This window comes from Puntigrus tetrazona, chromosome 24 (genome assembly GCF_018831695.1).
Source record: "Puntigrus tetrazona isolate hp1 chromosome 24, ASM1883169v1, whole genome shotgun sequence".
Taxonomy (NCBI): Eukaryota; Metazoa; Chordata; class Actinopteri; order Cypriniformes; family Cyprinidae; genus Puntigrus; species Puntigrus tetrazona.
In genome coordinates, this window is record NC_056722.1 from 18,143,972 (window position 1) to 18,157,682 (window position 13,711).

At 37.8% G+C, this 13,711-nt stretch overlaps 1 protein-coding gene across 4 annotated transcripts in view; it reads right to left on the reverse strand.

Moving 5' to 3' along the window:
* flt1 (fms related receptor tyrosine kinase 1) overlaps positions 1 to 13,059 on the reverse strand; it is a 27,300-nt gene extending 14,241 nt beyond the window's left edge. For 2 of the 4 annotated variants that reach the window (XM_043225738.1, XM_043225739.1), the window contains exons 1-10: positions 12,675 to 12,988; positions 9,528 to 9,624; positions 8,654 to 8,865; positions 7,303 to 7,427; positions 4,007 to 4,169; positions 3,781 to 3,917; positions 2,648 to 2,819; positions 2,143 to 2,260; positions 1,848 to 2,017; positions 1,147 to 1,294 (exon numbers count right to left, since the gene is read on the reverse strand). In XM_043225738.1, coding sequence (XP_043081673.1) covers positions 1,147 to 1,294; positions 1,848 to 2,017; positions 2,143 to 2,260; positions 2,648 to 2,819; positions 3,781 to 3,917; positions 4,007 to 4,169; positions 7,303 to 7,427; positions 8,654 to 8,865; positions 9,528 to 9,624; positions 12,675 to 12,732 — 1,400 coding nt within the window. In that variant the 5' untranslated portion in view covers positions 12,733 to 12,988. Of the gene's footprint in view, positions 1 to 1,146; positions 1,295 to 1,847; positions 2,018 to 2,142; positions 2,261 to 2,647; positions 2,820 to 3,780; positions 3,918 to 4,006; positions 4,170 to 7,302; positions 7,428 to 8,653; positions 8,866 to 9,527; positions 9,625 to 12,674 lie in introns of all 4 variants that reach the window. The other 2 variants (XM_043225736.1, XM_043225737.1) reach the window with 2 other exon arrangements.
* Positions 13,060 to 13,711: the final 652 nt, after the last annotated feature.

Genomic DNA, 13,711 nt, shown 5'->3' on the forward strand with positions numbered 1-13,711 from the left:
GTAGCGATTTGAAGAAAATGTGTGTGTGTGTGTGTGTGTGTGTCTATATGGGAGTAAGTCGGGAATGTATGTGGAAGGGTGTTTCTATGAGATGAGTAATGCTTGCTAAATTTTTCTCATGAGAACGGTGGATATGTGGTGTGTCAGACATTGAAGAAGGCATGGCAGGATGCGTCTGAGCAATCACAATAATAAACAGCCAGCATTCTGCACAGGAAGTTCATTAAATCATAGTGTTTGATTTAGAAACGAACAAATCGTGCTTGTAAGCACGGAACTGGCTTCTTTTGAAGTGCTTTTTTCTTAACTCGGGAGTTAAATTCAGTTCTGTGACTGTACCAGGCACACATTCACACAAATATGAACACACACACACACATGAGCGTCTGCATCCACACAAAAATGAATAGAGACACACACATGAAAGGCCTTCTCAAGCATCTGTTCTACAGGCTAAGAGGAAACCCTGTCTGAACACATGCTGAATTAGACAAAACAGGTCTCTATTCACAAACACACACACACACACATATGTGTGTGTGTATGTCTGTATATATAGACACATGTCTCCACTCATATGTGCATTCATTCTAAAAAAAACACATCAAACACACTGTGACCAGGTACAGTGTGAAATAACTGAACTGTTTAAATTGTTTCAGGACATTACGCAATTGTGGAGAGGATATCTAACTTAGTCTGGTGTGGGAAATCCAAACCTAGCAAAATTGCATTGTCTCTCGTGTGTTTTTTCACCTGGATCAAATACTAAATTAAAGTGACTGAATTTTTGGCCCTGACCCAGTATTCTTCACCGTATCCCTTTCCTCTGTGACTAAAGGGCAATCAGGACACGATTAGTCAGTCATTGGGGAAATGTTTTCAAATTTAGAAAGTTCATTGTAATGCTTTCACTTTTTAAAACATGAGATAGGAAATTAAATGAGATTTTAGAGAGCTCGCAGAGGCCTGAATAAAACAAAGGGACCGTAACCTTCCTAAAACAGGGCCTATGTTATATGAGTAGGTATTCTGGCATATAGCAATAAGGTTATGTATTTGATCAGCATTTCAATGTGCAATTATCACTGCCTTATTTCATATATGACAAATATGTGTGTGTTTTTGAGTGAATTGTAAACTTACAGGCCTTTTGGAGGACACGGATGCCAAAGCCATTGGATTTGAGGTGGTGGGACACCATGAGAGGTGCAGTGCAAGGCCTGTCTGCTGCCTCGCTGGACAGTCCTGGTTTGCTGAGAAGAAACTGTCTTTTCTCCGATCTGTGGCTTCACTGTGAACAGATTTTCATGAAAGGGAAAAGTAAAATGAAAAACAAGATCTTTTTTTTTTTTTGATAAAACAGTTCAATTACATTAAAAGTAGTGCTGGGAATCTGAGGCTGCCAAAAATTCAAATATTAAGAAAATCGCCAGTTGTTCAAAGTAAGTTCTTAGCGATGCATATTACGAATCAAAAGTTAGATTTCGATAAATTTACAGTAGAAAATGTACAATATATCTTCATGGATCATAGTCTTTACTTAATATCCTAATGATTTTGGCATAATTTTTACACAAACACAAAAACTATATATTGAAAATATATAAATGCATTTACACATATGTTCATATAATTTAGATTATATATAAATATATTTAATATATACTTTTTTTCTTAAATATATACATATGCATGTGTGTGTATATATATGTATACATAATAAATATACACAATACACACACACATGTTTTGTACACAAAAACGTTTATTTTTGATGTAATTAATTGCAAATAATCGTTGCCTAGGAGTAATTCAAAGAAAAAATTCTTTATGCTAAATCTCACCATTTACCACCAACGTGATTGTGAGGTTCTCATAAAGTCCATACTGCTGGATGCCAGTAAGGATGGTGTAGATTCCTGCGTCTTCTTTAGCAACATCTCTAATGACCAGAGAAAACCCGTCTACGTGGTAACGGGAGCACCGCTCGGCGGCGGCCATCCCGTCCTTCAACCTAAGCAATAGATTCAATTATTGAGATTTTTTCCTCTTTGGCCAAATATGTGGTTTCTGTTCACTTTAATGAAAATTTAATGAACTACTTAGCAACGGGAACTATGTAATGACAGGAAATTTTACCAGATGACTTCAGGTTCAGGGAAAGCCCTTAGTTTTGGAGTAAGACGGAAAGATTTCTGTCCTGCAGAAGCCTGAACCACAGAGCCATCTCTGTGTTTGAGTCGAATAAAAGGCTGGTCTGGGAACAAACAGACAAAAGAGTAAGACAATCAGAAACACATGTGTGAACAGCCGAGAGATAAAAAGCTGTAAATAGTGATTTAGAATCCATTGGAGGTCGAACAGTAGCTTGGCATGGTATATATATATATCTTAATATGTCTAATTTGCTTCTATTCAAATTCTATTGCTTGAACTTCGTAGCTTACTCAATTTAACCTCAGAGCTCAGATTTTTGTTTTTGGCATCTACAGCTATTTATATATATACGCTATATATATATATATATATATATATATATATATATATATATATATATATATATAGTTATAAATCTGAAATTTACAACCGAAATTTACAACCGTTTAAAATTTTAACCCAGCAACAAGGTAATTCTAAAACTCACCATAGACAATAACTGTGGTATTTGTTTCTCGCTTGGATGGACCACTTGTCACATGACATTTGTAAAGTCCTCTGTCTGCTTTGCTCAGTTTGGGGATGGTGAGAACACTGTAGAAGAGCATGTTGGCTTGGCTCCTTGAAATGCGTCTGATGATAGTGGCAGATCCATTAGCCTGAAATAAGAAGAATCAAAGCTAATTGTGTCACAAACATCAAGAATATAAACAGCATGGATTTCAGATGAAATGAGGTCTGCAGAACAACTGTCCATTTAATTGCCATTTAAAGCACTTATTAATAAAAGGGAATGTCTGCACAGTTCATTTAAAATAGAGCTCAGATTTTTGTTTTTTGGCATCTACAGCTGAGGTTAAATTGAGTAAGCTACGAAGTTCAAGCAATAGAATTTGAATAGAAGCAAATTAGACATATTAAGATTTTTGTATTTACACACATAAAGAATGCGTACATAAAACACAATTCTAATTGTTAATTACATTTATTAGATTATTATATTAATTAATTTCCTGATCATTTTGAAGATTTTAATGATGGCAGACACTGATATATTAGCTAATCTAAGCACAATTTGAGACTGTTGAGATGTGTTCTGAAACTCTAGTGTAGACATATTTCGTTACTGCCTTTTTCTCAGAAGAAAAACTGACCAAGTATCCATTTGCTTTCGATCAGATATTAAACAAGCAAATTCATGATTTTCTATTTAATGGGAAATATGGAACTAATTAATTTAGTAGTAGTGATGCATCAAGATGAATTTATCTTAAAGGGATAGTTCACTCAAAATTTTGCTATCATTTATTGACCCTTATGTCATTTAAAACTGTTTCTTATGTTGTACGTAAAAGATGATTCTGGTAATCAAACAGTTGATGGTCACCGTTGACTTTCATTGCATTTCTTTCCCTGTTGGAAATCAATGAGGACCAACAAATGTTTGGTTCCTCAAAATTCTTCAAAATATCTTCTTTTGTGTTCAACAAATTTTAATTCTTGGGTGTGCTATTTTTTTTTTTAAATCTATATCTATAAATGCAGATTATGCCAACTGCAGAATAAAGACATTAGAAATAGCAGTTTATAAATCACAAATGCATACAGTGTAAAACCCACCTTTTGTGGGTATGTCCAGCTAATGGAAACCCTGGCGTTCCATTCAGCTGTAACGGTACAGTTCAGTGCTAACATCTGGCCCTGTAATGTGTGGACCAAACCTGTGCTGTTCAAATACACATCCAGGATTTTAGTCACTGTAAGAGAGGAAAACAGAGACAGAAACATTTTTTAATTGAATTTGTGGTTGACTAAGAAGTCACTCATAGAAACCTAAAGTGCTTACCTGGTCTGTGAGTCAAGAACTTGTTGCTATATTTGACTCCATTGACGGTAGTCTCACAGGAATACAGCCCGTTGTCCATCAATGTGGGACTACGGATAGTGAAACCATGCCTGCTGTTCCAGATTATGTTTCTATAATCAGGAGCTAACCGGTGGAAAGGAAACTGAAAATGTAAAAATATGAATAATTAAAAAACGTTACAGCAGCTACACCGCAAGCTTTTGCATTTCTTTTAGGTACAATACAACAATACAACACTTTGCAAGGATCTCATTTGTGTGTATTTTTAAAACAAACTTGCACTTTCAGTTTTATTCTCATTTGGCCAGCGCACACAAGGGCTCTGATGGGTTCAACAGTGCACCGTCCTTTAGAAATTCTTGGAGAGCGGTGTTATGATTTTGTTTACTTCCATATTCAATGGAGGAAATGTTTACAGGCTTAGATGTGACACTGTGGAAGTGTCCTGCCCTTTCTCAGGGGATCAGGTGAATGCTTTCCTCCCAGTGTGAGCTGCTCAAAATCTCCTGGTTTCTAGGAAGCACTAGGAAGTACTACTGCATTAGGTACTAAGCATTAGATAAGCCTGTTATCCAGGAGTATTTCTTTAAGTCAGGGCACTTTTGGCCTTGTGGAAATAAACTATTTTTAAACACATACCTTCCAAATAACAATGACCTGCAGTTGACCAAATGACAATTCCTTACTTTTCTGAAGCATCATGAACATTTCCACCACACTGACATTTCCGTCATATCTCAAATTATGTATTGTGTAACAACATTCTGTGGCGGAAATGACGGTAGTGGAAATGATATTGGAACAAAATACTGGAATCTTTTGGCTTATTTGAACGGCTAGTGCATTTACATAATATTTTCACACTTTTTGCATAATTTGACAGAAATAAAGCCACAAAAAAATGATGGCTTTAAGACCAAGCAATTGCATTTATCAATCAACACTAAACTAAACAGACTAGTGTTATTTTTAATAAAAAAGCAATGAAAAATATTCAATGATTGAAATAAATGAAATAAAAATTTGATTAAAAAAAATAACCTTAGCAACTAAATGTACTAGTTGAAGCACTAAAACTGACATTAAAAATAAAGTTAAATCATTTACTTAATATTTAAGAACATATATAATAAAAGATTGCGCCCCATCAAATTTACCAACTTCTCGCTAACATCCCTCCCTATGTTCAATGCATAATAAGGGAGGGCGAGGATGTGGAAACGTGACTCCAGTCCATCTCCTCACATCCTGTTACTACAGGATATAGACATCGCGGCTAGGCCCTCAGGTCAGCTTCTGGAAGGGTCCCGCGGCTACTTTCACAGCTTCAGCGAGAGCCTATGTATTGTTCCCTACGCGAAAGGTGCAAGATTAAAGATACACTGCCAAGTGCAAAATCCTCTCAGGAAAAAAACACTCTAGCAGTGTGTGACAGTCCAGGCTTGAGAAGGGTGGAGAGAGCTCTTATTTATAGCACGTTTACCTTATGAATATCTGTGCGTAGGGTCGGCAGGACATAAACAAAGCAAACAGAAATGAAATGTGGTGCTTTTTTGAGCAAGGAGGGAGGATAGGGATGTCATATCACTAGCATATCCTAAAACAGTTTCCATCCTGCATGCGAGGAGCCAAAGGCAGCGCGACGGGAACTGGTCAACTTGTTCTTTTCCGCTTCCTCTTCTCATCTGAAATTCATCCTGAAATGCTTAATTCCTTTTTTAAACCCTCTTGAGGCTTTTGTTGCCATATTTGGACTCATCCTATGTCTCCGGAGAAACAGTAGTGTATCTAATCATATCACGAATGCACAGCAATCCATCTTTTTAGCTTCATTCCTCAAATCTCTGTCCGTGCCACCAGCTGTGGAAGACATCAGTCTGCGTGAGGTGGTCTCAGCGTCATCTCCTTGGCTTTGTGCAGTGCCAACAAGAAAAGGAAGCTGTGGGCGCCGCTCACTCTGAGCATCGGCTTAAAGTATCCATGTCATGCTGAGCCAAGAAGACTCCTGTACATCCCCTCCACATGCCCTCATGAACACACAGACATCCGAACTGGCACGAAGAGACGCACACTTGCCCTTATAACCTGAGGTGATTGTTAGATAAGGACAGGGAGAGTTTGTGAATGAGAGTGAGAGGATGCACTCCATGTATGGCAGTGGAAGCCATAGATAAGAGTAGGGATTGGTACGAATAGCTGAGTACAGAAGTACTTGATCGGTCTTTTTATGACTATTTGGAATAACTATCCATCACATATCAGTTTGCTTCAACATCGACTTTTAGCTGAATGTAACAGAACACAAGTTCTTCAGAGAGGCTCTTGTAAAATATTGAATACAATCCCATTAAAACGTGATGTAAGTAAAGAACGTGAAAATAGCAGTGGACCCTAGCAGCGAGCACTGTATATTCAACTGTGTAGTGTACAAATTACAATATGCAAATATATTTTTTCATTCATAATCAGTCAGATAACTGACGGTTGAGGGCATGAAGTATCCAACATTTCACTCTTCATTTTTTGGGGTTATTAAATGCACCATTTGGGTATTTAAAGTGCATGTTTGCTTTATGAAATTTTGTGAACGTGCTACTTGCACTAGAATGGCATAAAATGTCATTGTGCATGAATACACAAATTGGGATGCACATACGGTCATCAGATTACATACAGAATGAATTTCTTTGGGTTTGAAATGTGAGTATAGAGCAGTTTTTATATATTTATGACAAAGATATGTTAAAATGCCTGTTGAACATTCAAACAGACATAATTATTAAAAACGCTCATTCTTAGACATTGTCCTAAAACAACAATACAAAGCATCGCAGAGCAATATCCCCCTTTCAAAATAATGGATCTAGTTCTCTGGATGGCCCTGCCCGCTGTCAAAATCTCATTGGTTTTTAATCCAGCATTAACATCAAATATGTTCTGAATGGATCTGATAACTTCACATTTTAATAGCTGACAGACAAAAATGAAAAGCCTGTGTTTATAATATTAAAGGAAAGGGCAAGAAAACTAATGTGTTTTATCCAGAAAGTTTTGTTCTAAACTGCAGTTAGTTTCCAGCTCTCTGGATGGCTCCGCCCGCTGCCCTCATTGGTTCACTACAACTCTGCAAATGAAACATCAAGCATGTTCTGATTGGCTGAGGCGGTCTCACATGTTGCATTCAGGGCTGAGTAACAGATTTCTTGTTCCTGGAAGGAGGGCAAGCTGATGTGTCTTATGAAACGACCTGTTTGACTCACAGCTGAGACACTCACCTTGACAAATGAGACTTTGGCATCCGGGTTTGTGACTCTGCAGGGGAAGACTAACGGCTCTCCCTTCTTCATGTACACCACATCTGGGTTCTCAGACTGCATCTTTACAAACGGCTGCTGGCTATCTGAAACGCCAATGCTGAGGTCAGGAACAAACATACAAACAGCAGAGGCTGACAACAATCTAGAGTCAGCAACAAATACACAGAGAATGCTTGCTTGTTATCAAACGCTTTCTCTCTGTCTCTGTTGTTTTCTTGGTTGCACTTTCGCCCCAGTTGCAATATTCTTGTGGCAATGAAAGGCTTTGGGTGTTGCTCGCCCCATTGTTCAAAGCTCTGGTGTTATTAAAGGAACGGAAAAAAAATCTCTGAACATTTTAACAAAAGTACCCCAAGGACTGCTGGATGCTTCCTTGTCGTGCTTTGATTCAATATAAAGGACGAAGGGTGAGGCTAAATGGACATGGCCGCAAGAGCGATTGATGGTCCTCAGGGGCCTTGTTGGCTAACCGGGGGCCGCACCTAGTGACCTGGGGCACCTCTTAGCCTTCCTTAATGCCTAACCAGGGAGGATCCGAGTCTCTTCTGCCCCGGCATGCCCTCAAGGTGCCCACTCCCATGTACAGACACGCATCCCAACAAACATATACAAGGAGACATCGCATCCTCTATCCTTGTCTCCAAGTTGTCCAACTTGTCCCTCCCCCCTGAGCAGCACAGGATACGGACGGCCGGGCTGAGGGAGATAGATAAGACCGGGTACCCTGGGAAAGGCTGCCCAAGAGCTGAGCCTTTCAACAGCTGGGGTTATTTCTGTCCCCTCGAGGTAGCATGTAAATGAAAGTTATCGTTTAAATTTAGTCAGAAGTGAGAGAGGACAGCCTACGGTGTGAGCAAAAACAAAAAATGCCAGTGCGAATCCGTGCCAGACACTCACTTAGTCGGATGTGTTGCCTCGAGAGAAAAATGGTGTTTAGGTATTATTTACTTCCTGAGGCTTCCTGTTTAGCCTTAAGCAGCAGAAATGGTCAGTGAGATGGCCAAGCTATTAAACGGAGGTCGTGACAAGTTGGGTCCTCCGCTTGGAACTCTGGTCTCTGCTAGGCGTTTATCGGTGCTCTCTTTAGCGCTTCATTACAATTCCTACAAAACCTTGTTATGTTGTTTAAACTTTGTTTTAAGGCCCGTTCAGAACAACGACGATGACTATAAGGCTAACTACAATGTAATTATAGTGGAAATATCAATAACGTTCTGTTTTATGCTCAAGCTTTTTAAAGAGTAAATTAAATCATATTTGTCACAACACTGGAAAGGAAGAATTAAAGCGTTCACCTGAAGCATCTTACCTGTGATGTAGACGTACACAGAGGCCTGTTTGCGCTGCTTTTGGCGGTACCTGCAGCGGTAAGAGCCAGTGTGTTGAGCTAAAGCAGGACTGAGCGTAAGGCGGCTGCAGTACTGGTTATTTTTCCTCCCGCATCGAGTTTCTTCTATCTGTGTGCCATGGTAGACTTTTGGGACACCTGACGGCAAAATCCAATGGAGCTCCCACCGTCCCCTGAAACACCGCACTTTGATTATACAATGGATAATTCATACAATTTATACCTAATGGTCCAAGTACATCATCATCTCAGTAATCAACACATATAGGAAAGTTTGGGAGCATTAATAAAAATATTTCTGTTTTGCATTTTACTAAGCTTTACTAGCATTGAATGTGACGTCAGAGTAAAAATGACTTACATGACTTATGATTTGTTTGTTTTGTATTTAGTTTTGCTTTAAATGACAACATCACACAAAATCCCAAAAATCTGATGATTAAGTTCTGCAAGATGATTTGAAAGATGATTTTGCATGTGAACTTTTGACCTTCTGTACTAATAAGCTGATGGTCAAATTTGACTATTGGTTAGTGACCTAGAAATAATGCACATTGTTACATATTTCAGTCATTTAAATGCCCACAGTGTTCTGTTTGTTTCAGATCTCAATATGCTCTTAAGATTTTGACCCCACTTTATTCTCATCTTTAATGGTTACATTTTACAATCCCTCACTCCAAACGTCTACATTCCTCCTGATCAAAATCTGTATCACCTCTGTTAATCATAAAGCCATACGTGACTCCTCCAAAACATCATGATCCACTTTTAACCACTTCCTTCTCCTCTAATCATAAGATTTAGCCTCCTTTAGCCATGACAAATCACTCACCTGCAGTTTAGCTGAAGTGTCTGATTTCTCTCTATAATAAGCTCCTTTTCAGTAACATCCAACACTGGAGAACTGAACCTCCCTTTTGTGTCTGTATCTTTCAGATAGAAAACAGAAAGGCATGTTAGAGGTTGCTCTGCAAGATACTGTGAAGCTTTACAGGGTGACACTGACCACATTCAAATGATAAAAGTCCATGTAAAACTTATATTAAACAGGACTATGCCATTTAAGGCTATAGAAACAACAGTTCCTGATAATACTGATAGAGTTAGGTGCTTCTGAGCACAGCACTACTTTTCCAAGGTTGAAGGTCAATTGAGTATTGTTCAGAGATATGATATGAAAGAGATTAAGTGAAAAAAAAAACACATTATTTTTTTAAAAACCAAAATGTATAATAATAAAAACTAAATGCATCAAATTCTTTTAAGATTTTTTTTTTACTGTTGGTAAAAAAGTAGCCTGCATAATAATAAAAGGTAAAATGTCAACAAAATCATTTTACATGTGACAGATACAATTCTATTGGTCTAAAATAACGTATAATAACGTATTTTCAACTTTGCATATAGATTACATTTTATTTTATATCTTATTGTAATACATGTACGTGAATACAAGCATAAATTAAATTTTATTTATCTGATTAATGAGACAGCACGCCCAAATGGATCATAAATCGAATGTAACGACTCGGTATTTTGTACTGAATAACAGGCCTATAAAAATGATTGATCATATCCGCGTTATGCTGACATTAATAGCCTACTTAATATGCAAAATCACATGTAACCTATAGTACGCACAAATACACTAAATCAAAAAGTGTGTTCGCATACTCAAACTTTCATCTGTTTTTGTCGTTTAGGAAAAAACACCTAACTGTGGGTTAAGGTGGCACATAATTCAATATGATTTTAAACACGTAGACGCGTCTATACATTAGGAAAAGCTCTCACCATTGTTTATTGCTTTAAAAAAAAAAAAAAAAAAAAAAAAAAAAAAAAAACTTACAGCATCATTTCCTTTCCATTATTCACATGCTACGCGCAGGCCATGCGCCGTCTATACATTAAATTGGCATTGTAGTTAGACCAATGAAAAAAAGGAAGCAGGAGTCAAGCGCTTTTTCCCACAGCGAGTCCCGCACGGGATTCAGGCAGGCTCGTTATCAGCCGGTCCACACGCTGAGGTTCCGTTTCAGAAACCCTCGACAAGAAGCGCCTGCCGCTAACGACGGCGCAGAAAGCTGCCAAACTCAACAAACCTCACACGTCATACCCGAATAAACGCTAAGGAAGCAGGGCGAATTAGGCTGAGGTTTAAACTGCAGCTAAGCACGTAGGCGACCAAGGGCACCTTACACGAACAAGGGCTTCATAAAGACGCAGGACATTAAAGCGCCGAATGGATGTTGCGTGCGCACAAAAAAAAGTACTTTAATTTTAGCCGTTTCCTTTTGACTCAAATATCAGAAGAACGTGTTATGAAACATCTATAACAGGCTGATTCGTAACATCGTTGGTAGCTAAAATAGTACCCTGGGAAGCCAGTCCTATTAAACAGGCTACTGAAAATGGTCGTTATTTAAATAGTTTGGACTATTCTTTTTTTTTTTCTCTCGTAGCCTAAGTGCTATTCTAAACGGGTAAAAGTATTAGCCTAAATGAAGCATTGCTTAACTGTATTGATCACAAAGAATAATAAAGCCAATTCAGGGACTATAAGAGGAAAACGTTTCTTGGTAATGTTTTTTTTCTGAACTCTTAAGATTCTGCAAACTGGAACTGTAATTTCAACAAGGATGAGCTAAACGAGATTCTGCAATTATTTTAATCAGCCGATTTCATTTGCATGCATTTTTTCATGTATAGTGAATTGTTTTTGTTCATTTGAAATAGCTTTATTAGTGCATTTCGCTTGTAGTCCTTTTTAGAAATCTTTCTAATATCCAACATCCTGATAAATTTACAAAAAAAATATTTTTCCGGCATAACTGTGTGTTTTGCGCACGCAAGATGGGACGTATGCTTAAAACACATGTTTGGCCATTAATCTATTTCAGCTTTCCATCCTGTGATGCGAGTTTTGAATTGTTGACCAATAAAGCACTAATAATCGCGCGGCGTGGACAGTACATCGCTTCACCCCCTGCTTCCTCCCCTCGGGTCTGTTTTAGCTATAACACCCTGATTAGCGCTGGTTCCTGCCTCACGGTGGTCATGACCCCGAAGTCATTTATATTAGAACTTCCATTTCACAAAGTCATCAGGCTCAGGAAATAACGCCCTCTCTGATTCAACCGGGGCCAAACATTAAAGACGGATGCCAAGTAAGAGCAGAAAGGTCTCTACTATCAAAACAACTTGTCCCACTATGGCAGGCTGATTTAGCATTTATTTCTTAAATACTAATGTCCGTTTTTATATCAATAGCCAATTTATTTTTATCATTAATATACTTTACATATTTGCAAATTATCATAATCTCTATAATAGTATGTTTTACATTTGTTTTGTCTATTGTGCTTATTTTGCCTGTGGTGAATTTTTATATGCATTTTTTTTTAATCGCTCGTTCTGATTTTCATTTCACTTGTTCACTTCAACAGTATTAGCTACCACACTGCTAGATTGTAGCATTCCAATCAAGAAGTTTTTTTCTCTAACAAAGTGTATTTAATCGAACGTTATGGGAACATGAGTTTCAGCTATCATATTTTTTAGACAAGTAGTTTGAACAAATATCGTTAATTTGGATTAAGTTCAATTTATAAAAATGCTACTAGTAACAAAAAATACTTTTTATTAATATTTTTTTATGTTAAATGTTAAATAGGCTTGCCATAGTCTTGGTTTAGCGCGTAATTTTGCGCGTTTGCAGTACGCGTTATTGAAAACTCGGCACGAATAAAAAAACCCCTAACAAGTAATTATGTTCATCCAAAGTGAATGAAACTCTCATCATTATACAATGCAAATGTTGCGCTGTAATTAAGGAATGTCACACTCACATCCTCAAGCATTGCCAAAAAGGTTTTCATCCTTTCGCATTGATGGAGCATGAAAGCGTGCGTGTTTGAAAAAACAGATTTAGACGTTTAATACAAATAAGTACGAAAACAGTGAAGTTCATTTTACTTACCTTTAGTCAGAACACGCCCTGACAATCCAAATATGACCACAAATAATATATCGAACATTCTCTTGGTCTTGCTTGAGGTCCTTTGCTTGGATATGAACACCTATGAAGAAACACCGCAGAGCCAATACTCCAGAGAATCAGTTCACCTCACAACTCCTCAAACCCTGCTTTCACGTGGACTACAATCAACTTGGGTGTCGTCCGGAGTATATGAACTCTTGAAGCAGGAGGACCACGCACGAATTCCAGTTAAACTCTTGCCCATTATGACCGCGGGCCGGGATTTATTCGTTTCCCTCTGCCACCGGAGCTTCCGTGACGCTCATCGACACACCCATCCCGCGCGACTGACGTGACCTACAAGGGCCCGGTGCACCGCGCCGCGTCTCTCCTCCACTTCATCAATCAAATCACGAATAAACATGCTTAATGCTGTAAATCCAACGCTGTCTGAAGTTATCCCACCCTTGCGGTCCTTAAAAGAGGAGCTTCAGTGCATGAAGGAAAACAACTGAGGGTTGATTCAGAGAGACTAGGAGTGAGGAAAAAGAGATACTAGTGAAGATCGAAGGACATTTTGGTTGTGCTGCTCGCACGTTAACGATGCAAAATATAGGAAGTTAATACAAATCAAAAGAACAAGTAATAGCACTTAAGATATTTGCATTAATATACCATTTTTACATTTTAAGCATTAACTTTGTCTAAAATGTTTCTCTTAAAATTCCTCTTGTGGAATAAAAATGGACACAAATGTTGATGAGAAAATGTTTGATTATACCGAAATCTCTAACTTTAATTCAAATATTTTTTAATTTTGCTCAGGTTTAGACTTTGTCAGGATCTCTTGAAAATCTCAGGGACAGCTGAAATTAATATTCTTCTCAAAAGAAAAAAAAGCTAATGAGAGAGAAAGGAAGAAATAAAAACTCAGTTTCAACATTTTATCTTATCACTGTCTTGGATACCGACTCATTTGTGTTTCCATACCTCTAAAAACCTATTATTACATACAGTAACCATGATTATATTTACAT